This window comes from Dicentrarchus labrax, unplaced genomic scaffold (assembly GCF_905237075.1).
Source record: "Dicentrarchus labrax unplaced genomic scaffold, dlabrax2021, whole genome shotgun sequence".
Taxonomy (NCBI): domain Eukaryota; kingdom Metazoa; phylum Chordata; class Actinopteri; family Moronidae; genus Dicentrarchus; species Dicentrarchus labrax.
This window is the reverse complement of record NW_026136704.1, coordinates 19,827,130-19,854,611: the sequence shown is the minus strand read 5'-3', so window position 1 is coordinate 19,854,611 and position 27,482 is coordinate 19,827,130. Positions and strand designations below refer to the sequence as shown.

General features: G+C 42.2%; 1 protein-coding gene across 2 annotated transcripts in view; it reads left to right on the top strand.

Annotated features, from left to right (window-relative positions):
- Positions 1-27,482, top strand: part of rsrc1 (arginine/serine-rich coiled-coil 1) — a 112,444-nt gene that overhangs the window by 26,692 nt on the left and 58,270 nt on the right. For both annotated transcript variants that reach the window (XM_051399178.1, XM_051399180.1), the window contains exons 5-6: positions 16,078-16,114; positions 26,951-27,002. In XM_051399178.1, the coding sequence (XP_051255138.1) occupies positions 16,078-16,114; positions 26,951-27,002 (89 nt within the window). The remainder of the gene's footprint in view (positions 1-16,077; positions 16,115-26,950; positions 27,003-27,482) is intronic.

The window sequence follows — 27,482 nt, the reverse complement described above, 5'->3', positions numbered from 1 at the left end:
TCCCTTTCTACATCCGTCACCCTCCTCAAACTCGACTGCTTCGTCAAAGAATTTGTCTGATTTCAAGAGAAGTCTTCACCCCATCCTTCGGGCGTCATCGACCTCTTTGCTTCCCCCTATAACCGATCACCAAGGTAGTGGAAGAGCGTGGGCTGGCTGCCTTGCTGCACATCCTCAATCAGAGAGGTCTGTCCAATTAGGCTGAACTCCTTGTCTGTGCCGGGTCACAAGAGGAGCGTTGGTCCATCTGACTCAATTTTATGTCATTTGAGTGAGAAATGGGCAGAGGATGGGCAGTGGAGGCACAGAGGGCAGCGTGCAGACCTCTCATAGTAGCAGACAGCCATCTTTTCCCTGTGCATGTAAAACTGGAGTTGGTATAATGAGCTTAGGGTTAAAGAAATGAAATGACTGGCTACCTTTCATTAAAGCCTTTTTTGATGTCTTTGTCTATAAAATTATCATTTAGGAGTTTTGCTCTGCTAGCGAGGGGAAGCACTTCAACAGCATCCGTTGTTCGCACTTGTAAAATAGCTTATTTTATGAGGTGGAGTTTCTTTTTGTAAGACCTTCAATAAAGAATGTTTTCCTGACATTTTTATCCAGAGCAGTCCCCACCAAATCCGCCCATTCTCATATTTTTCTGTGAATGTGATTGTTTAGTAATTCCTCTCATTACTGTGTTTTCCCAAGCTAAACAGAACCCAGCCTCACCACAGGGGTTTCGTCAGGACCTGTAGGCCTCAGTTTGGCTAGCTTTGCTCCATCGCTCAGCCTTAACCTCTGGAAGCCTAGAGGCTGTGAGGCAGAGAGAAAATAAAACAAGACCCTAGACACAAACACACACATTCGCACTCACTGTTGTTGATTTTCTTTCCCTCCTTGCCTCATTCTGAGGAAATGATTGTCTGCTTCTTTGCCTCTGTTGAACATCTATCAGCTCATTAGTGTTGGTAATACACAGAGAAAGTAAGTGTGTTTGTGTGTGTGTTTGCGCGTATGTAGCCCCTGCCTGCGGCATCCTCTCAGCCTGTTGGGAGTGTGTGTATGGGTGGTGTGGATGGGACCACTGGCTGCTGCTGTGTGCGTATGTGTGTTTGTCTGCACTCTTGCAGGACTCTAGGCTGTGTCTGGCTCTGGGAGCGGGTCTGGGGAGGTAAGAGAGACTTCAAACACCGTCCTCGGAAGGTTAGGATACACTCACATTGACTTAAATCAATGAGCTGTAAGTGTGTGTATTATTTGTGTGTGCGTCAAGGGGGGTAGCCTAGTGGCCAGGAGCAAGGAGAGACATGGGTGAAGCTGAAGAGGAGTAGGTGTGCATGTATGTGTGTGCAGTTTGGGTGGGGGGCTGGGTGGGTGGATGAGGGTGGGTGAAATAGGAATGATGCCTACATGCAAAGGGTGGACAACATGCACACAAACACGTACACACACACACGTCCCAAAAGACAAACACGTGCACGCAGAGCAGTCCAGCTGTAGCATTTCTTGGCCCATGGCTGTATGTAGTCATTAGCTGCTTTTTTCCATGCAGATAATGAGCCATATATTGGATAGAAATAGTCAGGCCGTATAAACTCTATCCTCACTAGGTGGACACACTCTCACCATTGACAAATGCTCTGTTGCCTACACAGTGATGCAGGACAGACCAGTTTTTTTGTTGGTCTGAGTTTGGGTCATCTGACCTGGCTCCATGATGCTGCTCCAAACCTGAGATTAAGACAGGAAAGCGACAAATAATTTAGTACCTATACTACAGCTGCATCAAAGCTATATGAATTTATTTCAGCACTCAGTAATACAACTGGACAGGTGTGAGGGCCTCCGATGTAAAAGAGATAAACAGTGGTTGTTCTGTGTTGTTTTTTGTTTTTCAATTGACCTTTATGTTTTCTGCAAGATTAATAATGGAGAACTAAGGAGAGAAAAGATTAACTTACAGTCAACGTTTTCCTTGGTCACTGATGGTATATTCCTGAATGATGAGAGGCTGACTTGAGTACAGGAAGTTCGCTGGAGTACACATTCCACACATGCCTTTGTAGCATAATGGGCGTACGGACAGTTCATGTGAGTTGGAGGTACGCTGATGTCTGCACAGAGCCTACGTGTACACCCACTGATTATTAAATTCACTGCACACGGACCCTCGTGTACACATGAACACGAAAAGTATAATATTAACACTGACACATAATCCAGGATAATAATCCAAGTTAGTTAAATTAAATTTACCTGCTGATGTTCACAGTTTCTGGAGATCAAACAGGCATTGAGTATTGTTACTCCATAATGGTAATAGCCTTACTCCAGTTTGCTATTGAAGAAAATAAAGAAGGTGAGCATTGATGCAGTGAAATTAGATCAAGTTAAATAGGATTTTGGAAACAGAATAGCAGACATGGTCAGCAATGAGGATGATCATTATTACTATGTGTTTTAATATTTAATTCAGATCTGTTCACACTGACATATTTTAGCATTTAATAAGATCGTATCAGAAAAGCTTAAGAGGAGCTGAGAAGAATCAGACAGATTTTTTTGTTGAGAATGACCTCTGTGTTCTGTGTGCAGATTTGTTTGAGTGTGGAGAGAGAGAGAGAGAGAGAGAGGGGGAGAGAGAGAAATCTGGCCACTTTTAATCGCAGGAGAGACACCCTGAGCGAGCGATAGAGAGCTGTGACAATCCACTTAGTGCGCTCTGTAATCTGTTTAACCATTTAGTGAGTTGTTAAAGCAGTATGCAAACACTCACTCACTTAAAAAAAACCCACACTAGACGCCTTGCAGGCTTTAGCAGGACACAGGACAGTTTGCCTCCTGAACTGGGTAGCAATTCAGTGCTGTAACACATTTAGAGTTGTGTGTGTTTGTGTGAGTGACTGTGTGTGTTGATGTGTTTGAGACCTGCTGTAGGCACTGAGAGAAGCCAGGCCTGGAGCATGATGACAGAGACCAGACCCGGCCAAATAGAAGATCCCCCAATCCAATTACCCTGTTCCTCTCTTTTATTCTCCCCTCTCCTCTCCTCTCCTCTCCTTTCCTCTCCTCTCTCTTTTCCCCTCCTCTCTTTACGGCCCTGTCTTAGCAGGAGCTAGTGATGGCAGTCCTGGCTGCTGTTGAAGTGGCTGGCTGCTCTGCTTTATGGATCAGAAGAGGATGCAGGCAGGATTATAAGCAGCAGGTTATGAGCAGCAAACATGACAGGCCAGCTCCGATTTAGGAGGGTTATGTAAATGTGCTTGTCGACAAAATATGTTTTTCTGCCCTCAGTATTTTCTCTCTCCTTGGAAAGGCTGGGTAGTTTTGGTTTGCAGGAAGCAGAGTGGTGGTGAAGGCAGGGAGGGGAGCTAAAAGAGAAGATTGTTATGGAGAATGATGTGTAAAAGAGACACACCGTTAATGTTTAATTTTCTCCAGACTCCAGTGCTTATTCATCTGCACCAGGGGCAAGGGAAGGTGTTGACTGAAGTCTTTATGAGAAAGGCTGAGAGTGAGAATACATTATAGAGAGAGGTGTTCTTTTTAGTTGAAGAGAGCAGACAAAGTAACACAGGGAAGAGGAGGGGAAGATGGACAAGACAGGGAGAAGAGCGGTTTTCGTCATGCATTTGACCTCTGCTGCTCTGAGACAGAAATATAGCTCTGCAGGTCTTGCCTAATGGCATTGATCATTACAAGAATACCTCCTTCAGACTGGGTAAACAGCATTCCAGACATACAGTTAAGTACCATGACTCAGTTGTGGAAGTAAATATTGCCTGAGAGAAGCATATAATAATCATTCTCAGTGGAGGTTTCAAGTCGGCAGCCATTTTCGGAGTATTTTCTTTCAGAAATGAGCCGAAACAAAAGAGTTATGAGCGCAGTTACCAGTCACACAACCGCATGTATGCTTATGGTGATGACTGAGGCGATAGAAGTAGTTATTTGTGTGGAGTTGGCAGTCGTACACAGCTCATATCAAACATTGAGTATCCACAGGAAAGTTATGAAGCTATGAAGCCTCCCCCCCATCTCTCTTTCATTCTCTCCCTCCCCTCCTACCCATTTAGCCTGCTACTTTTTCAGCAGAAGTTTAGTTCTCTGGGCCGATGTTTAATTCATTTGTACTAATGTCTCGCTCCCTCGTGCTCTCCTTCACTCTCGTGTGCTCTGTCTTGCTCTCTCGCCAGCCCAGTCCCTGCAGTTCCCTGATAGTTGTTTCACTCTCACTCCTTTGCACATAGAGCTGTGCAATATGACCAATGTCTCATATCCTAATATATGTTCATTCTTATCCAGGTAACGATACAGACAACAATTAAAATATAGCAAATTTTCTGTAAATTCAGTGAAATAGTTTATATAAAATGACCACATAGAAAGGCCTGTTTATTACATTTTGAATTATATACTCAACAAATAAAAGGTACTACTAATCATATTAAATTATTAAAATATTAAATATAAATAGGTAAAAGATAAGAATAAATAGAAAACACTTTTCAACTATAGTTGCAAAAAATATAAATACCTAAAATGTGAACATATAATGCTCTTTAACATTTGAACTGGGATTTTAGCGTCACATAATATAAAGGCCAAACATAAATATTTGTCTTTAAAATACCGAATTGGGTACTTTTGTAGCTTTCATCCATAGACACTCTCTGTACTACTCCAAATGATTCATGCGTAGGTGGTAAAAGAGGTTAGTGGTGTTTGAGTCAGACTTTTTCATATCCAAAACGTGTCCATGCGACAAAAATAGTCCCTCTTTTAGGTACGCGCTCCTGTTTTTGTCTTGGCTGGTCGGAGTCTTCCTCCTGTTCGGAATTACTCCGCTCTCTAATGTTCACTTTACTTCATGTTTGTTTGTGTTGCCTTCATGCAAATGTCTTGCTTGCATACGTGTACATGTGGAAAAACACAAAGCATTGTCCAGATGACACAATAAAATAAACAATAGAGGATAATGTCAAACAATAGATGTTTTTCTACCGTCCACCATATATATTGCCATGCAAAGCCCTACGCACTGCTGTCCACTTTTTGTCAATAGGGCATATTTAGCTCAATTTGGGATTGGCCGATATGGTTTAAATCATTTTTAGAATATATTTTAAGATATTGATACATAACAATATGTTGTTGACAAAATATAAAAAAATACAACAATCTAATGTTTAAAGCGAAGAACTGTGGTGCGTTGTTATGCATTATAAGACCAAACTCCTCATGTATAATCAAAAATGTAATTTTCTTTACATTTTAATTACATTTTGCTTTGAATACTTAATTTGGACAAGAACATTTTGACAATCACGTTAGATAACATTTTGCTGAAAGTTGATAAATGATAATTTATGTGAATCAGTGCTAGCTACATACATATAAATACATACAACACTAATACCTGATACATGATGATGCCAATCTTCTTTCAGATCATGCTGTGTGTCTCTCACTTCTATCAGTGAATCCTTGAGACATATTCCAGTGTGTTGAAGCATCAGCACCACCGACTCATTCATTTTGTTTCTGGTCTTTAAGTTTAAGTCAGAAACTTTCCCTCTGCTCTACCATGCACTTTTCTAACTTCACAGCTTTTCATCTTTCTTTCTTTCCTCTCAGTGTCTCACTATCATTTAGCCTTTTTTATGTACCCCTGCCTCTCTGTTTCTGCCTCTTTCCATGCCCAGATCTGACGGCATGGAAAGTATGTACAGTTGTGTTTAAATATCTTGAGCACTGCTGTCTAATCAACAGAGCGAAATAATTCACTTCCTTTCCTCCGCATGCACACTCATCGACGCCGACAGAGTGAAATCGGTCAGTGCTGCTGAGCTCTATGGGGAAAACGTTTTTAGGGAAAATGGTAGAGTGTTTCAGAGAATGAAACAGAGTAGCCAGTCATCTTGTTATATTTTCAAACACATATGAATCAGACTGAATAATGCTGTTAGAACCGGTGTAATGGCAAACACGTTTTGCAGGTATACTTGCACCACAGTTGAGTGTGTGCTTTTGGGAGAGAGGTTTTTATATGATTATACTGTATGTTGGCATCTGCAGTGAGCATTGAGTCAAACCTTTTGATGCCTTATTTTGAAAAATATAAAAATGTTTTTCTACAAAACTCCTTTTGTTCATATAAAAAGAAACCAAAGTTCTCCAGTGTTAAATATTGTCCAAACAGGAAGTTTCCCTAAATAAAATAGTCTAAACTTGGCAAAATCTTAATTTAAATCAGCAATTCTTCACAGAGATCACAGATCACAGAGAAAGTAAACAAGATTATAATTCTGACCAGACACTTGATGACAGCTGTTGGTACGCGGTAGTTTTCGGTACTTTGTGCTATGGGCTAGTGCCCTGCCATTGGTTTGAAAGAGTAGATTCAGGTCTTCAGAACAGGATTTAGTTTGCAAGGTTGTCAGCATGTGAGCTGTAGCAACCACTCTGTCATAAGCATCTGTGTGTGCATGTACTGTAAGTCTGTGCTGTGTTCATTCGTCTATTTGCATTAGTCTGAGACTTGGGTTAACTTTTTCTTTGTACCACTTTTCCTTGAAGTCTACAGACACACACACACCCTCACACTCCTGACATCTCTCCCTGTTGGCCAGACTGCAGAGTGCTTGGGGCCATGTTGTTTTGTCTTCTGACGGACAGACAGAAAAAGAGAGAAAAAAGAGAGACTTACCCTGGCCAGTGATTACGCCAGTTTGACACCACAGACATGGAAGGAGGGGTGGGGGGCGGGGGGCGGGGGGAGGGGAGTCAGTGCATAAGGAGAAGTGAAAAAGGCACTGTAGAAAACGGTGTGTAGATGATATGAATAACAATGTACGCGGTGTGTCTCCCTGGACCCTGATAACCTGCAGACCAGAGCCCAGTCCCTGTGACAGGCTGGCCTTTGTGGCCACTTTATCCCGCCTGTACACTTGTAAGGTAGAGCCGGGATAATCGCACCTAATCTAATTAAGGCTAAAGAGGGCCATGACTGAGTCTGGCCAGAAGCAGACTGGGCTCGCGCTCTCTCTCTCTCTCTCTCTCTCTCTCTCTCTCTCTCTCTCTCTCTCTCTCTCTCTCTCTCTCTCTCACACACACACACACACACACACACACACACACACACACACACACACACACACACACACCAGCAAACACAGCTCAGCAGCAAAATCCTGTTTGCATCAGAAAAATAAGGTTGTCATATTGATTATGCAGATGAGGGACTAACGGGGGCTAACTGCCTCTCGGCCAGCCGGTTACAGCTGACACAGGCTAAAGAGAGGGATACAGAGAGAGGAAGAAAGGATTAGGACAAATGTAGCTTGCTGTTTTCTTTCTACCATTTTGCATGTACCACTTTTAGGTTCGGAGCGGCATTGTCCCCCTTGCTACTTTCTAGTTTGGTAAGGTTGGGAATAACTGTCTATGACGGAAGACGTCTAATAATCAGTTAACTAGTTTAAATTAAAGAGGTTTACAGTAAACATGATAAACATGACCTAAAAATTATGCAGTCTGTTTCCGGGCCCCTTTGTAACAACTTAAATATCTAGAATAATAAATAATTTTGTAATTTTTTTATGTTTTGTGATGTGGTCAGCAACAGCAATTTGAAATATGACTTTTTGCAAACAAGCAATCAGACAAGTATACAGAGACGGATTCATATATGCAGTAAAAAAATAAGATGAGAAGAGACAAAGAGAAGGACTGTGATAAATCAACATTTCTCACTGCTGTTTTTTGATTGATCAGTGTAAAAAATATATATATGAAAATATAATATTCAGACCTTGGGTTCTTACAAGGTCATGGAGCCCACGGAGACATCATCAAATATCTTGTTCCCCCCCAGTCCAAAGCTCAAAGGTATTCAGATTAAATTCATATACAACACAGCAATAAATTCTCACATATGAGAAGCTGGAACCTTTTGGCATTTTCACCTGATTAAACGATTATAAATATGTTTCTAATGATCGAATCGTTTAATCATCAACTACTTGTTTCAACTCTACTTCTGTGTATTGTTGCTTGTAAGGACATGTTGTAGATACACGGCTATTAATAAATGTACTGTTTAGGTGTGTGGGTGCCTGTATATGTGTCACACTTGTCGTCAGGTGTGTGTGTGTGTGTGTGTGTGTGTGTGGTGTGTGTGTGTGTGTGTGTGTGTGTGTGTGTGTGTGTGTGTGTATTGTGCGTGCAGCCAGCCGGCAGCCAGATTGCTATTTCCCCCCTCTGCCCCTATAGAAAGGCCTGGGTATTCTCTGGATGAGGGTGTGATGTACAATTGAAGGGCAGGATTGAAACTGATTACCTTGTTAACTCCTGGCACCCACTGGCAGCTTGAAATAGACCTGAGCGCCAGGGCCTGATTTGCAAATGAATTACCTCTCGCCCGGCCCTCCCCTTCCCGCTCCCCTCCACTCCCCCGTCTTCCTCCCTCTCTCTCGTTCTTTTTTTTTTTTTTTTTTTTGTCCATTCGGTGCCAAGATCATCTTTTTATATTGTGCCATGACAGATGCTGTGCCGGGCTGCCATTGTTCCCCATCAGTTTTTCCGGGGCCGCAAGGAGAGCCAAAAGATTTCCACATGTGATTTTAACACAAGCGTCCCCCCCTGCAGTATAGCCCTGTGCTTTATTCTTTGTGTACCAGTACTGCAATCTACAGAGTTTTGGAGCAGGCGGAAATGTTGGGGATCGTCATTGTCTCCATCTCAATAATGGAGAGGTATTTCTCTGATTAGGATAGGTTCTAATTGGGAGGTATGAAAAGGACCGCTGGCTATTGAAGAAACCGCGGGGAAATTGATTGCTCTCCATGTCTCCCTTTTGCTTTTTCTTTCTCTGTCTTTGTCCCGCTCTCCCTCTATGTAACACACTAAAAAGAAGTCAATTTTCTTTAAAACTTGGCCCCTGCATTCAATTCCCTTCAGCACTGAGTTGGTGTGTATAGGCTGAGAAGAGGGAGATATGGGCAGTCTGTAGGGAGACGAACTCGCTCTATGATGTTTTGTGTGTGTTTTAAATACACGTGTGAATGGATCTGTGTGTTGGTTCGGTTTTTCCTTCTTGAAGTGACTTGAAGATGGTTCCTCCACCATGATCTACTGATGCATGATTTTATTTCTTTAATAGCTAAATAAATGTGAACATGTGCCAGCTCCTAAGCCCAGGCACAAGGCCCCATCTGCCTACTTCTGCCTAAAACAAGCATTGATTTTTTTTTTCTTCTTCCATATTCAAAATGCGACTGAAACATATTGTTGATGACATTGTTTAAGATTGTCTACGATTCAGATTGATGTGTTGTGAAGCTTTAATGAATAAAGTATGGACGGACCGTTTTTTGGGGCCAATATTGATTTTTACAGTGTAAAAATCATCTCGACAGTGCTCTCTGGTGACACACTAATGATGATACTGTTTCTAAATTACCTTAAACATAGTTTATCCGCCTAGCTCTAGAAAAACAACTATAATAAAGTATTTACAAGGACAGAAAAGTTTTTTTAAAGGTGGCACAAAGTTAAATCTTGTCAAATTCTCTGTTGGATGTGGGATAAACAATTTTTACCTCTGGTGCAGAGTGACAATACACCTATTACTTAGTACAAGTGATGATGTTAAGTAATCACTTAAATTCCTGCTCCACAAGTGTTTCTAGCACTCTATTTCACTTGTGTGTCGTCCATGGCCAGGTGTCAGATATGGGCCACATGAACGTGTGTGTGTGTGTGTGTTTATCACAGAGAGCAGAAGGGCCAGACATAAATCAACTTCTTCCTTTCTTATTCCTCCTTTTCTGACTTTTTTATTGACTGCACTTAACCCTCCCTCAGAGAAACATTAAGTGCTGAATTTGTTAGCCCCATTTTTAATGGACTGCTTTTCTCCACCATTTTGGGATTATGCTAAAGTAGAGCCCCCTCCATTTGGAGGCAGGGGGGCAGCTTTGCTGTGTGTGTGTGTGTGTGTGTGTGTGTGTGTGTGTGTGTGTGTGTGTGTGTGTGTGTGTGTGCGTGTGTGCGTGTGTGTGTGTGTGTGTGTGCATGCTGAATTACATAGAAAGCATAGAAGCATAAGTCTGTGTTTTGTTCCCTCTTGTGTGTTCTGCATGGGAGAGTGACAGCCTCTGACTTACCCCTGCATTATCCCTTCCTGTGTTAATGTATGTGTGTGTGCGTGTGCGTCTCCCCCAGCCCTCCTCTTAGCTGTATAAAACCCTGAGAGGTACCTCTGATAGTACACACACAAGAATACAATTTCAATTTCAATTGGCAGCCCTGTTAAAAAGGAGCTATGGAGATGGCAATCAGGCCTGGGGGAAAGCTGAGCTCCCTGTGTTATTGTGTGTGTGTGTGTGTGTGTCTGTCCCCCGACTACTTAATATCAAGCTTTTGCCTTCTATTAGTTAAACAGGCAGATGTCACTGATGTGGACTGTGTATTAGTGCATTGTGTGTTTTATTTTTTGTGTGTGTGTGAGAGAGAGAGTGTGTGTGAGTGTGCTTGCTCTGGTGTCCCATCACATTGACTCTTTAATAAATATGCCTGCCATTCTATCAGCAGTCAAACAACATATGAATGCTCAATGACACGCTTGACAAGGCATGCAACTGTGGCAAATGGGGTGCACACACACACACACACACACACACACAAACACACACCCATACATGCACACACAGACACATCTCTCATGAATGATGTCTCTTTCATAGCGTTACAGTGTCCTGTCTTCCCTTTGCCGCGTCTCTTTTTGGCTCCTCTCCTCACTATCTCTGACTGAGATCAGGTTGAGAAGCTGCTGTAGACCAGTGTTATTTCTGCAGCTGTTGGTCTGTTTTAGCAATTTTAAGATTACAGACGGACCGACAGATTTAATTAAGACCGAAAGAATTGATCTTTAACTTTAACTTTCAGGTTTCAAGTGTTTGTGTAATTTGTTGCCATCGTCATTAAGTTGTGATGGGCGTTTGTTACCATTTCCTAACATTTTCACAGACCAGAGGAGTAATTGATAAATTTAGAAAATAACCATCTGACTACTTGATAATGAACACAATTTTTAATGCAGCTCTAAATGCAAAAACATCATTTAGTCAAACCTGTTAGCGTAAAACGTTATGCCATATGACAGATTTAACATCTACTTCAACTTTAACCCCCAAGGTGGAAATTTGTCTACTAAGGTAAGTAAAACATTATAGCTGACTAATGTATGTACCATGTATTGCCACCATAGGAACAGTGGTTACATAACCTTTGGAATCAGCCACATGCATGGGCATGTGTCATAGGTGTGCTCCGCACGAATGCACCTCTGGTTCAAACTCTCAGTACAGAGGATGAAGAGGACACTGAAATACCCCAAATAATATAAGCAGCTCTCTTACGGAAAATGTGAAACAGAGTTCTGCAATTTTCATGGAGTGTTATGTTTTTGGGATGGATGCTTTAAAAGTTGCTTAAAGGTCAATGGTGTTTATGATTATTAACTATTGACAAATCGCATACATAGTAAGCAGCTCTATTACAGACACACAAACCGCCATTGTTGTGGTTTTTCACCACAAAAGTGAAACGATGAACCTGATTTTTATTTTGTTAAGCCTGCTGACAGCTAAGGGGTTGCTGTCACATATAGGGGACAGTTAAAGGGGTTAATATGGCCAGTGGAACAGAGCTGGTCAAAATATGCCTGATATTACACAGTTAACCTGGCCAGCAGTGGACAGTGAAAGAGTTAAAGCTTCAACACTCAGGACAGCAGACCTGAGAGGTAATGCATGGCTGATGAGTGCTGGGCTAATGGGCAGCTCTGTTAGCTGGAAATCAAATGACTGCCTCTGCATTTTAAGTCCCTCTGTCGCCTCCATTGACTGACTAAAGATATTTATCTCCGTCGTGTCAGGGGATGGGGGGGTGTTCAACTTAAAAGAGAGAGAGAAGAGAGAAATAAAAAGAGGGGGTGAGGGAAAAGAAGGGAAGGGCATCTTAGAAAAACCTGAAGACCTAATGCAATTATTAGAAACTTGACCACAAATGACAACTCATCTGGTGCCGGCTCTGTAATTAATTGTCTGCTAGGAGGAGCGCAGGGGTTTGGGGGGGGGGTTTGGGCAGGGGGAGGGGGCAGGGCGAGGGGAGGGAGGGCGAGAGAGCAAAGAAATAGAGGCAGGTGGGTGATTGGGAGAGGGCAGAATGACAGGCGAAGAGAGACACAGGGAAGGAGAATGAGGTAAGATGAGGCAACAGCTTAAAGATCCTCGTTAGACTGCAAGAGCGAGTGGAAACAGAACGAGTGCGGGTGAGACGGCGAAAAAGGAAAAAGTATGCAATTGGAGTGGATAAAAGAAGGGAGAGGCGAGGGAGATAAAAAAGCTGGAATGAGAAAAGTGCAGACAGCGTGATGGATCCAGGGACCATGTTAAATTGGTCAGTATTGACCTCGCCAGGGCTCAGTTTAACACTCACAGTTGTTTGTCCAGTTTTACTTAATTGACCTTGGATAACTGATTACCATTTCCTGGAATAACAGTCCATTACTCTCGCTCTGTCTCTGCTCCCCCCCCTCCACTTGCCCATTCTCTGGTTTCCTGGCTTGTTGCTTTTTCGATGGGAAAAGAGAGTTAGTCTGCGTATAAAATACCCACTAATCCAAGAAATAATGGGCCAACGTTTGGCATTTTTACTGACCCTGATCCTTCTTTCAGCCCCAGAAAGTGAGAATCCATTGGCTGCTGCATTAAATGTTTATATTGTCTGGTAAAGAATTAGTTTTTTATTAGTTTTTGTGTTCCCCAAACTAGCTTTTAATTGAGCATCAACATCACTACTTGTGCCCTTTTTTATAGGTCTTTTTCACCAAAGACATTGTCACTTGTCCCAGTAGGAAAAGCACAGGTGTGAATGATAAAATTATTGATGACTGAATTCCTTTTTGCGGCTTAAATTTCAGGGTCCTGACACCTGTGCATGTTGGCTCACTGTCACTCTGTAGTAGCTCACTGGGACACTTAGAACAGAGCCATCATTAATGTTATTAGTAATGCCTCTGCTTTTCCTTAGTCAGTGCTAATGCGATTGTACCAAAATTTTCCTAATTGAAGTCAATCACTAATTGGTTAAACATTACATTAGTTTTGGCAGACTTCTACCTAAAGCAACTGACATTTGGAGAACTTTTGGGGTACAGTTTCTGCTCAAGGACACGTGGACATAAACAGGAGTAGCACAGGATTAGCAGTCCCAATTATTTCCGCAAAATTATAAAACAAATATGGCCTATCATTGACAAACTAATTCTTATAGTCATACTGTAGCAAAAACAGTAGTCTTTAGACTGCATTGCTCACTTGTAAATGAATAAATATTTATACTGAATAAATAAATAAATATGTATACTGTATAAAGCACTAAGTAAGATTCAGTTTGTTGATTGAGGACAAACTAAAATATGTGGCGTGACTGCCACGCCTGTCACAGGGAATCACAAATCATTGTCTGTCTCATTCCTGTCTTCCCATGTCTTCACTTCATTCTTCCTTCCATCACTCCCCTCCCTCCCTCCCTCCCTGCTGTGTGCAAGGGCTATAATGTGCTCCTATGGTTGTAGTAAGCAGGCCACTGCGTCTCTGAGGCCTTGTGCTACACCACCATTACTATCTGGCCTGCCTCCACTACAAATTGGATGAACAGGCACTGACACATTTTCAATATTATTACATTAAACCAAGTGGATTTTGATTGATAACCTAATATTGGCCTAATGCAAAACATCAATCATGGCAAGTATATTAATTATTTAATATTGTGGCGTAATTCAGAAATCGATGCCGCCTCTGCGTTGAAGGCACAGAGAACGGAGGGAGGGAGGGGGGGAAGAGAGAGATAAGGAGAAAAGGAAAGCTCTGTCCCTGAAGACCTCAGCAGATTATATGATGTTTTGAAAAGAGAGATGAGGATGTAAAATGGTGTGTGTGTGTGTGTGTGTGTGTGTGTGTGTGTGTGTGTGTGTGTGTGTGTGTGTGTGTGTGTGTGTGTGTGTGTGTGTGTGTGTGTGTGTGTGTGTGTGTGTGTGTGTGTGTGTGTGCCTCTAATGGATAGAGCGATCCCTTCGGCCCTGGTGCGGACAGTGCTGGACAGCTTGCCCTTGATAAAGTCAAGACAACAGATGACAGAGTGGGAGATTAAATGCAAGTGAAGAGCTTAATAAAGGTTGGATCACAAAAATAAAAGACAGGGAAAAAAAGAGATGTGGTTATAAGGAGTGCGAGGGGAGAGAGGGGGAAGAATAAAGCAAAGGGAAATGAGTGGAGGAGGAGGGATTGAGCGCTGCGTCTCCCCTGTGTTAGATTGTTTCTCACTAATTGCGCTTCATTAGCGGATTACACACACTGTCACCACGGTAACAAATGTCTTGCTGTCTGGTTGCCGGGCGCCCGTCATGTATAATGAATGTGGCGGGGTGTTTGTCAGAATGTAATGTAATTACAGCTAGATGAAGTTTGCCTTAAGTGGTTGACTTGTCTGCATGTGGCTCAGTGACAGAGCACAGAATAAACAAACAAACATCCTTTCTTCATGACTGCCTGTTTTCCAGTCGTTTCTTACTTTTTTTTAATACTCCTGCTAGGGATTTCTGTCATTCCTCCATACTGTTATTTAGACATGTCGATGGTGTGGGAATGGCCGAGTATGGGGCCTGATGGATGGGTGGATGGATGAATGGATGGATGGATGGATGGATGGATGAATGGTTGGATGGAGGAAAGTAGGGGAGGGTGGGATGGATTAGACAGTATGTAATTTTAGAGATGGTGTAGATTTACACTGTGATGCTGCTGGCTGCATTAGCAACTGAAGCCTGTCGATAAGCCTTCCTCCCTCTCAGCGCACACATACACATACGCAGACAGAGTGAAACGCCACGGCCAGGGTGGAGTTGTCAGTAATGGGGGCCAGAGTTGTATGAGGGTGGGAGGAGGTGGCGGGTGCTGGGATCGGGGACGGGGCTGGGGCTGTTTGTGTTCTCTTGATCTGTTGATTTCCACTGCTGCAAATTTGAAATGTGCCAAAATTGCATCTATTATTTACTGCCAATTTGCTCTTTTTAAAACCGACTGTGCCCCCCCCCTCCAACCCTTCCACTTCCTCGGCTTGCCATTCTGCCGTTGCTACCCTGATTATCACACGCACATTTTTTATTAATTCACATATAATAAGCTCAGAGTTCTCTCTCTACTTGGAAATTATTATTATTATGACTGCCAGCAGTGTGGCAACAGTATTAGTTAACCTCTGTCTGGTTGTGGACGCAAACACACACAGAACTTCAATCTTGAAAGGTTGCAATTAAGATCTTCATTATCTCTTTTTTTTTTTCTCCTTTTGATTGACCAAAAGCTTTTTGATGTAATCAAGATCAGTTGCACAACTACTCCATCCTGCTCAATCGATATCTAAAAGAGAAACACAATGGGATGATGACTGTATTCCAGCTAGAGCTGAAACAATTAGTCGATTTGTCAACTAGTTGATCTACAGAACATTAATCTGCAGCCTTATGATAATTGATTTATTATATATTAAATATCATTATTTAAGTAGTTTTTCAAGCAAATATGGTACAAATTCACTGGTTTCAGCTTCTCAAATGAAAATATGTTCTGGGTAATTAATCTTCTTTTGAAAATGAACTCAATATGTTTGGACTGATGGTTGGACATAGGACATTTTTAGCTAATTTCTTCATCTTGGGCTCTGGAAAGTTTATGTAGACCAAAAAATGAATCAAGTGATTGAGAAAATCCCAAATTTCAGCCCTAATTCCAGCTAGTCAGAATTAGCCAAACAATTTAATGTGTTAAAATATTTAGAAATTGGTTCAGAAATGTTCATAAAGCACATTTGAATAGAGTTTGTTCTTCTGTCTCTCATGTGTGTATTTATGTGTGTATTTTTTTCGTGTGTGTGTGTCTGCAAAAATGCTCATTTTATTAAATGACGTTTTTTGTGTCGGCACTTTATTTACAGTGGGGGAAATGTGTTGTTGTGTTGCAGGGACGCCGGGAACATCAAAGGCAGATTAGAACATCTGGTAAGTTCTATTTGACACCCCTCTTTTATCCCCCATACAGACACACAGACACACGCACACAGGCACACAGCACACACACACACACACACACACACACACACACACACACACACACACACACTTTGATATCTGCATTCCTAATGAAACCTCCGGAACTGGAGCTGAATACCTGCAGTTAACAGGCAGGGAGAGAGAGACAGAGAAAACGCGGACGGAGGGAGGGTAGTGTCTCCCCTAGGGCCTGGTCCAGCTTTTATATTAGTGTTTCATTTATCCCTGATTGTGCCCAAACACACACACACATACATAAACACACACACAGGTTATCCACTCTTTTCTCCCTTATTTAGTTCTGGATATTTGCATGTGTGCATACCTGTTTGCACATGGATGTACGAAAGGAGAATATCTTTTTTTGTACCTTTCAGACATACAGTAACTATTGGAACCACACACACACACACACTCACACTCACACTCACACTCACACTCACACTCACACACACACTCACACTCACACTCACACTCCCTCTCTCTCCTTCTGTCAGCATGGGGCCTTTCCTCAGTCTTCTCCCATCCATGAAGGGGCCCGGAAACGCTCTCCTGGGATAGCCCTGAAAATTTAATGGCGAACGTTTCCAAGGTTTCTCTTGCTACTCGCTTTAATACGGGGTCAGAGTGCCGTGCAACAAAGTGAAAAGGTTCTTTCTCCTCTTTTTGGGTGGGAAGGAACCAAGGTTTGATGTGCCCCATATTCCAGGGGATGAATTATAGACAGGGGTCAGCGAGGGTCCCGGCTCTCTGTGGATGTCACATGCCCTCCCTCCCTTGCCTCGCTGCATACTAAACTGCAGCTCCCAGCACCCTACGCAAATGACTCCCCGCCCCACCACACGTTACGCAAATGACCCTGAATATGCCACACAGATGACTGACCCCAAAATTCAAGCAGTTCGCAGTAACTCTCAGCTTGAGCGAGTGGCAGATAAAAGACCTCAGATTGTTCCTTAATGTCATTATTGACTGTATTAATAACTCTCATAGATTTAAGAGTGGAGTGATTTTGGCTGTGTTTTGCTCACCGTTTACATCAAAACTGTGTCGAGTTGCACCCCAAATACATTTGTACTATTATTATATGTACAATTATAGTACACTACTGTTCCACTGTGGGACTCTGTCAGGGCACTCTATGGTTTATAGATTTTTCTCTCAGAATTCAGACACTTAAACAAAATGACGGACATTAAATATAGTACACGATATCGTAATGGTCTAGTTCAGGTTGGAGATGTCTGTGGGTGGGTCTGTAGGTGTGATTGATGTGGTACTCCATAAAAGGTGGTGTGAATTATTCAGGAGAGGATTACATACATAAACAGCATTAATCAATATGTGTATTGGCAGTTATACCAGGGCAAACATCTTGAGATGAGTCTTCCTTTTAAAGGCAAGTGGATGAATGTGAACTAATTTCTGATTTAAAAAAAGTTATTTATTTTCTTTTTAAATGTTTTACATAGTATGTATCATATTATCATTTTATACTAATTCACTGAAGTTATACACAAAAAAATGTTACGCAATAATGTCCCAGCTGGGATTGGTAATGCATGTGTGAATATATGTGCGTCAATGTTAGCTTTCTTGGTAGGGGTTAGTGCAGCCAGTTTGAATGCTTGCTTTGTATAGTTTTTGCATTAAGTGGACCTATAGGCACAGATTATAACGTGTTAACATTCGATTCTTAGTTACTGCCGTGTCTTTATCAGGGTAGCTCAGGAGTTAAACATTACACACTCATAAACACACATTGCTATGTTTACCAGTGCATTATATGTCTCTGGGAATCTGAATACCTGCATACTGAGCGTTTGAATTTATGGGTGTGTTTATGCTTATGGGGAGATTGCACCCCAGTAGTCAGCTGCCTGGGGAGTGCAAGACTCTGATTACGATTCGGGACGGAGAACCGTAAATAATGAAGCTCGTCTCCCTCTGAGGTAGAGTTGCCGGGTTGTTCGAAATGTTGTTTCCCTCCATACCTCACACATATATCCCCGTAGATTTCTAAACAGGCATTTATGACGCTCTTTTGATTTACTGTGCTTAAGATTAGTGCATCAACCATATTGACACTTATCATGATGTCGCTGAGCTCAAGTCATATTATCCTTTCAACCAGCTACCTTGAAACTCGTTCCTCCTACCCAGGAATCACTTTTTATTCTTACAGATGATAAATTACTTTCTAATAGTTTAAATAATTGAAATCATTTGCAGTAGTTGTCATTTACTGTGCCGTTGTTTACTCATAACAAAAATAATACTTTTTCACACTGATGTAACAATCAAGCTTCTGTTCAAATAATTCCTGTGCTTGATTTTTCATGATGAATACTAACGTTACTGCCTCCTGTTAAGTTAACAGTCTGAGTGAATGACTGGTGCAGTAATTAAGTGGGCAATTAAGATTCATGTGGTTTGAGGTTTGTTTTATTGTTCTTGTTTGTTTTGTTTTCATATTTCAGCAGATCAGTGGCAATGCAGAGAAAAAGACTGAAGTTAATTGCTCCCAGCGCTCTGCGTTAGTTTCTGCTTTTGTACACACACAAGCACACACACACACACACACACAAACGAAAAACAAATACACAAGCACCAAAGTTTGAGTTGGACGATTCCTTGCTCTGGGAGAAACAGAGCGATAGTGAAAGAGGTGGCCTACAGCAGCTAATCAGTCCAGATGCACAGCTTCTTAGAGAGAAGTAGAAGAAAGCCAGCAGCTCAATCAATACATGAAGAATCAGCCTCATCAGGATTACTGGCTCAATCAGCAGCTGTACCCATCGTTCTACCGTGCACACTGCCCGGGGAAGGATAGAAGAAGAGAGGGGTAGAGGTAGAACAGAGGAGACAGGGAGATACATCATCTGTCCTGGGATCGGAGTGTGAATAGGACATGATGGTGGAGAGCAGGAAAGGCTGGTTTACAGGTCAGTCCAGGGCTGCAGGTTGAGTTGAGGTCATGATTCACGGAAAACTGAAATCACTAAAACTGTGTTGTTATTGGAGACTTTGTGTTTATTATTTATGGGACATGGTAGGCCTTTTGTAAAAACAATGAGAAGGTCCTTTAAAGTTTGCCAATGGAAAAAGTAAAATTTTAATTTTATTATTATTATTATTAAACATTGTTTAGGTGGAACTATTAGGCACACACGAAGCCCCTTGTGCTCTCATCCGTCTCAGAATTAATCCTAAATGTACTAAGTATATTGTCAGTTTAGTATACATAATGAATCCTTTTTGTATCGAATGAACTTTATTTTTTAATATTTCTTCACCATTGAACGCTTACACTGATTCCTTAAGTCTTAAAGGTTGTGCAGTAACTGTAGTTTCTCCAGCAGGATTTCTTACTTATGTATGTTCTGGACAGAACATCCAGTTCACGCAGTCCGCTGAAATACTATATTTGGCTCTCTGTTAAATCTGCTGCCAGAGAAATGCTTCATTTAATTTCTGCTGTGAATTGCTGCCCCTCTACTACTGCTATAGGCTAATATTGGCACAAAGTCTGTCAATAATTCAAACTGTTGTTGCCCAAATGCCCCAAAAACCCTTCGTTGGACAGTATCAGTATTGTTGGAAGAGGTCAGTCATTGAACTTGTTTAACCTGATGTCATTGCCATCAGGAGGGTAAAAATGTACTTGTTGAGTAAAGTTAATGTGCTGTACACATGGCTTACTTCAGGGATGGCTGATGTCGTCCCAGTGTCCCTTGGTGAGTTGAAGAGTTTACTGAGGCAAATAGCCTTGTTGGCCTACTGACAGATAGGCAACAGCAGCTGTACTCAGGACAACACACTCACACACCAAGAATGTGACAAATCTGACCTCACTGAATATGGCAGTGAGTTGACCTAGAGCTGTCTTAGTGTAAAATACAAGTTGAAGAGAGTTCAGGGGTCAGAATGATCTCTATTCATTTCTTTTCTTTAATCTGCTTCCGTCCATGTTGTCAGACTTTAATTGTCTCGTTAAACACTTTCTCTTTATCTCTCACTGTTTCTTTTTCTTTGTATTCTTTGTCTTTCTTCCTCACTAATATGATTGTATAGGATAAAGAGGTGAAAACAGCTCAGAGAGAGAGATACTGGGCAGATAAAGGATGGGGGGGGGGGTTGATAATCTGCAAACAGATTTCCATGCTTATTACACTAATGATTTCATGATATTTGATGTGGCGGCGGGGGTTGGGAGGATGTAGAAGCATGGGTGGAGGGGGTGGGGTGGTCTCTTTCTCTCTCTCATCTCGACGCCGCCGCTAAATGATGGAGTAATTCGAGTGACCTCTGACTTGAGGCAGGCCCAGACGTAATTGCATGTCATTCTGGCACGGAAGGAAGGGGGGGGGGGCTGTACGAAATTCAAAGTATCCCCCCCATCTTTTCCCTCCTTTCTCGCATATCACTTGTTTTTTCTGTCTCCTTCTCATGTGTCCCCATCACTGTCTTGCTCTCCGTCTTGTTGCCTGTCTCACAGCGGGCCCGCTCCTCGAGTGTCTCCCCCCCCCCCAAAAAAAAACACCCCCCAAACAAAAGAAAGATTGCATTAATTTTCGAATGATGATATTACATTAAGCGCGGAGATCTCATATATCAAAACGTGAGAACTACTCCCTTACTGTATGTGCTTCATCTTAATGGTATCGCTGGATGTCAAGGGCATGGAGGAAATTAAATCGGAAAGTGCAGATAGACCAAAGAAGATATTATCTCTGGATGATTGCAGTTTTGATAGGTATTCCAGTGAATTTCATTTTCTCCGGATGGGGAGAAGATGAGTTAGCCTGCACATTTGCTCATTTTTCTTCTACATGATTTATGTGAGTTGAGTATAAAACTCTCTTCCCCCCCCACCCCCCCTTCACCCTCACCACCTCCCCCTTTATCGGGAACACATACATGCATGCACGCGCACACACATACACGGGATAGTAAATTACTGCCTTTGACTTGTATCTTGGCTGGGGCAGTTTACGTGAGTGTATGTATGCGTACTTCGCATTTGGTTGTATGTGGGCGAACTGCAGTGCGCTGGGTTTTTTGTGTATTTGTATGCACGTGCATGTTTCGGAGTGTGTGTGTGTGTTTGTACTTGTGTGTCTGAGATAGCAGCAGAGCCATCAACGGGAATGATTCCAGGGAGACGGGGGAGTGTCATTACTCAGACTTGTTTACATTCTAAATACGTAATGAAATCTTGTTGGTAATAATGACGGGAATAAAAGTTTGGGAAATTGTAAAAGTGGTGAAGTTTGAGAAATGAGCCCCAGCCTGTGAAATAGCATTTGGGGGCAGGAAACGACATTATTATGCAGTGCTCCTGCCTGCATGAGACATGAAGATGAACTGCTGGCGGGCCATAAAATGCTGTTAGCCCTAGCCTGAAGTATGGCACATTGTAAAAGAGCCCTGATCCCATATTGCCATTATATATAAAAGTATAGCCATACACAACATTATTTTTCATATAAGATGAGCTCCGATACAGTGGCCCAGACCCCCCAAATACATACACTGATAGGCAGATTTTTTTCCCCTCCTTATAAAATATATAAATAAACATATTGCCATGGAACCCATCTCTGCCCTGATCTTATAGACCTCGATATTAAAAACAGAAATATTGCATTTTCTAGGGGCTCTGTTTTCCCCTGTCCTCTTTTGGGTATGGGATATATCTGTGAGTTTGTTTTGGGGGGAGGGGGGTTTGAAAGGAGGCGTAGAGGAGGAAGAGGAGATCAGGAGGAAGCCCGAGCGGAATGCAACAAATGAAAGAAAATGGAAACAGATGAAGACTTTAAAAATATAATGAGATGAATATTGAGCATATCAACTCCAGCTTAAAGTTATTTGAGTGTGTGTGTGTGTGTGTGTGTGTGTGTGTGCGTGTGCGTGCGCGTGCGTGCGTGTGTGCGCGCATTGAAACTGTTTATTGACAAATAATAATGGTTACAGTGGTGCAATTAAGATGAATGTTACAGTAGATGGACTTATGATGTCATTGATGTCCCATGTTGCTCAAGATAGTGTTTCGGAGACATTTGAAACTGCCATGTGAGTTTACGCAAGCCCACTCAACAACACATTCATTTGTTTATTCATTTAGATTCTGCCGATATTTATGATATAAGAAGCGGGAGAGATGGGATAACGTAGCAAAGGTCCTGAGCTTTTACTGGATCTCTTGATGTGTATTGACCTTTCACCATGTTAACAATACTGTAATTTATCCGTTTAGTTCTGTTAAACTTTAGTTTTATAAGGATCTTTTTTTGTATCAATTTTTTTTTTTGTATAGAGCAGCTTGTACATCATGTTCTGTAGAGTTGTGGCGTTGTAGTAGAGATGAGATGAGCTGCACTGGCTTTGCTCCTTGGAGCTGCCTGGGAGATGATCGTTTCCTGTGTCTGAAGATTCTCTGGCTCAACTAATCATCTGGAAGACCAGCAGTGCTTCTCTCTCTCTCTCTCTCTCTCTCTCTCTCTCTCTCTCTCTCTCTCTCTCTCTCTCTCTCTCTCTCTCTCTCTCTCTCTCTCTCTCTCTCTCTCTCTCTGACCTACAGTATCTATCTAACCCATCATTGCTGGGTCTATTCCTCACTTCCTCAGTTTTTGTGTGGTGTCTCACCTGAGCCTGAAACTGACTGGGACTGAATATGGTTATCATAGATTGAGTGAATGATTATACAAAAATGAATCAAATGGACAGATTATGTCAGGAGAGGATGGCTAAAAGTAAGTAAGTCTTTGTGGAAATGTGGAGGTTTATCCTTTTTTGTTTTTCTCTATCTGTTTCTGCTCAGTCATAAATTAATCAAATATAAATCAGTATGATAGAGGGAGATAATCATTTAGTGAGACAGCGGTCTGACTATCTGACCACGATCTGGTCAGAGAGAGCCTATCTGACCTGCTCTGCTTCTTTGTGCCAGGCATTTATTCATCTGCTGACCCACTGTACTTTGCTTTGTCTGATCAGCCTAAGGCCCAATACTAATAATAATAATAATAATAATAATAATAATAATAGTCCCTCGGACCAGAGCGTGACTACAAATAGATGAAATTTCCTGCATGCAGCACCTCATTATACACAGTGAAGCATTGTTTTTACCAAGCTGAGTGAGGGTTATTTATTTTTCTAATGGGACGTGTTTATTTTTGACTAATGGGACAGGCGCTGGGCACTTAGGCTCAGCTAAGCGTGTTTCAGCGTGTCTGTCGTCGCTGTGGTGAGGTAAGCGAACAAGCTGGAGGCCTACTATGAGCATACTGGACTTCCTGTCACAAGAGTTAGCCTGGGTCAAGCGGGTATGGGTGTCAGTGCTGTGCAATAATAGCACGATGGGAAGGGGAGTAAATTCTTTTATGACAGCTTCTTGAAAAGGAGGATGTTTGTAAAAAAAGGCGTTCCTTCACACCTCGAGAGAGAGGAAAAATACATTGCTTATGTTTCTGATAATAATACCTGCCCCATACATGCATGACTAGATTTCATTAACACATCACATTCAGCCTAAAGGCACAAGAGACATATCTCAAAGCCTGGGCACATGAACGGACAACAACCTAGTGCAACACTATGAATGCCTCCCAGGAAAAAAAGTCTGAAAGTGTGTACAGTTATTGTCATATTTAAACCAGCTCACTCCTTTACAATGGCCAGATTGTCACCCCACCTTTAAATGCGACTGTTGGGAACAGCAGTATATAAGTACAGTTAATTTATTATATATGTGACTTTTTAACAAACTACCATTTGCCACTTAAAGTCTCTACAATTCTACTTTCTAAAACCTGCCAACGACTGATCCTGTATGCCTTTGGTCCCCTCTGTGTCTATATTCTTCATTTAAAACATTTCTTGCTCACCTTCCCTCCCCGTTCTTCTCACTCTGCCTTTTTTGGTCAGCTATATTTCCTGATCTCTGAAGAAAACAAAAGCAACTTTGTCTGGCTGTCTTGTCTTTTGTCCCCCTTGCCTGTTTCCCCTTTCCTCACAGTTTGATAATCTAAAGCCCCTTTAAGCAAAGCGCTGCTCATTTTCGAACACACACACACATACACACACACACACACACTCTGTGTCTCATGTTTGTTTGTGTGCATCGGAAAGGCACAGTTCTAATTGAGGGGCGAAGCCACTTCAGATGCAGCGGGTGCCTTTCTCCCAGTGGGGGGGGACACAGATCTGCCTCTGGGGAGCACAATTAACGCCTTTTTATTGTTTACTAATGAATTACACACAGAGGAAGCAGGCATGCGTGTGTGAATTAGAGAGAAAATAGAGTTTGTTGGGAAGCAAAAACATGCAATGCCGTGTGTGTGTGTGTGTGTGTGTGTGTGTGTGTGTGTGTGTGTGTGTGTGTGTGTGTGTGTGTGTGTGTGTGTGTGTGTGTGTGTGTGTGTGTGTGTGTGTGTGTGTGTGTGCACTTTGTGTGTGGGTTCTATATTATTATGTTTGCTTAGTTGTGAGCTGACTTCTGAGTACCTTTCACATCACTTGTGATGATAATTTAATATAAATGAGCCTGTGTCAGCCTCCATTTAGTTCTGAGGGCAGGAAGCACAAACTTCTCCTGATTTCTTTCTTTTTATTCTCTCACTTTTTTTGCATGTATTTAAATGCAGAATTTCACAAGGCAGAAAACTGCTCTGATGCTCTCTCACTCAATCATTGATGTTATAGCAGGTGTTTCTCTATTTACATGTGACAGGAAATAGGTAGTTTGACAGAAAAGCAAGTTGCTTGAAAGTTTCAAGCAGAAAATGCAGCAGTATGTGATTCAGTGTTGTATTACGCACAACTGGCAAGATTGTGTGTTTGCATTGAGGATTCATAGACTTGTGCATGCCTTAAGGCCAATGTAAACAAATGCTAATGTAATTATAGAGGGGGCGTCGTAATAAACTGTAACTAAGATGATTGCACAGCACACAATGATCAGGTTAGTTAAGCTGTGATGTGTTATTGCTTTAAATGACTGGATGCACCAAGACTGATTTCTGTGTCGCTCTAATTGTTCATCACACTGAGCCCTACCATTTAACTGGGTTCAAATCCTGCCCAGGACTTTTATTTTGTGGCCTGTAATCCTTCCTTTTGCTGTGAAACTGTTCCTATAAAGGCAAGGATGCCAAAAAGCAAGAGAAATAGAGTGAATTCCGCCCCTATCACACGCTGTGTGTGTGTGTGTGTGTGTGTGTGTGTGTGTGTGTGTGTGTGTGTGTGTGTGTGTGTGTGTGTGTGTGTGTGTGTGTGTGCGCGCGCACATCTGTGTGGGTGAAGGCCTCAAGTGTTCCTCATCTTCCCCAGTATAATAGTGATTAGTAATTTTAGCTGTCGAGCAGTGCCAGTCAGTGTGAGCGTGATCCACTATGTCACCTGCTACAGGGGATTGCACACGCACACACACATCCATGTTGCATTAAGTGTGCGTCAGTCTGTCTGCAGTGCCTTGATGTGCGTTCCATCTAGAATACAGCAGCCTGACATCGCTGCATTAAAGGGGGTCATTATATTTCCCTGGCTGCCACCGAAAAGTGACGTTTTTACAAAGTGACAAGTTTACAGTTTGATAAATCAGATTTTTAGCTGTGGGTGGTGGGGGGGGCCCGGGAGAAGGAATGGTGGGAGAAAGAACCGGGTTGTCTGTGGAGGACGAGGAGGAGGAGGAGGAGGAGGAGGAGGAGGAGGAAGTGCTGCCTGTCAGCGACGCCCCGGCCCTGTCGTCTAAATAATGCTCCCAGGCAGCAGATTCAGATCCCATCCCCATTAGCATTTAATTTCTCTCTAATCCTACACACAGTCTCCATCGCTGCATGGTAACGAGGGCCGCCGTGCCACTGCGGCGCCGAAAAACCTCCGAGAGCAATCTACAGCGAGCTCGTCTTTTACAGCTCCGCGCCCTGTCGTAGCCATCATTCTTCCTTGACAATTAAGACCCTCAAATCTAATAGCAGTGATATTGGAATTACAGCAAGGCCCTTTTGAGGGTATGTCAGGAAAAAAAAAAAAGGTTGCCCCTCCCAATACAGCTGTCAAAGCACAAGGCCCTCCCCCGTTCATACCCGCTAAGCGTTTCTGATGCACACTCACACACACACATACACACACGATAGGAAGGGGAATATGTTGAGTCTTTGGCTGTGATCTTTGTAAAATGTGCTCTCTGTGCCCTCTTATCCAACTCTCCAAAGACTTGTTACAGCAGCTTTTGTTTTCTCTCTTCTCCTCTCTCTCTCTTTGTCTCTAAATTTCTCTTCATCTCATCCTCATTGATTCTCCCTGGTGTGTCAGAGATGTTGTTGCTTTCTGTTATTCACTAGCAGGGCTTTTACAGACGACTAGACTAGTAGATTGGTGAAGTTGTCCCCCGGTGCTCCACGAGGACAGTTTAAGGGAACATTCGCTCTAATGGTTGCAGTTAAAGATTATCATGGGTAAAATATATTTCAGCCTAAGGGACGTAACAGTTTTAGAGCTAGATTACATAGATAAAATTGAGTCAGTGTGGAGGCTGCCTGTCCTGTTGGGAACTTCGTAATATCTCGGGCAACAGGGTTGTGTAATAAACGGATAGATCAGCCTTTAAGACAACGCTTAGGAAAGCCTTTGCCCTAAAGCAACATACTGAGCCCCTACCAGCTCGAGGCCTTATTCTGCCCCTGACCTCTCAAAAGAATGAGAAACTAATTAAAATATCACATTATTATTGTTGACTAATTTTCTGTTTTGTTTTATCTGTCTGTTACATTTCTGCAGACTCCAGCAGAGCAGGCTAAAGTTCGAATGCATATGGTCCTGCAGGCTGCAGGTAAGCAAATGGTTATGCTTCTTTGTCTTCCCTCTATCTTTTTTGCTACAGTTAGAACTAAATCCAAAATGCCAACAACAACAAAGAATTTTGGTTCTTCTTATCGGTTCCTGAAATTCAAACAATAAACCAACCTATTCTACAGTGTGGTTCAGAACTGTAGCCATGAGCTGAGGCTTCATCATCTTCGTCATCCTGAGTCTGTCGTCTGCCTCACTGTGCTGAATCACTTATTTTCTAGGGAGTCATCTGTCAATATACATTTGTAGCCATGCTTGCGGCATGGCTCTAGCGAAACCATGTGATATCACCTAGGGCTATGTAGTATAGCAACCATTTACAATGTGTTTGGGGTAATATAGTTGGAGATATAGTACCACAAATTGTGAATTTTGATGCTGATTATTTGATCATTTATTTACTCTTATGCTTATATATGTCAGAAAGCTTATCAAATAATGTACTGTGTAGACATTGTGT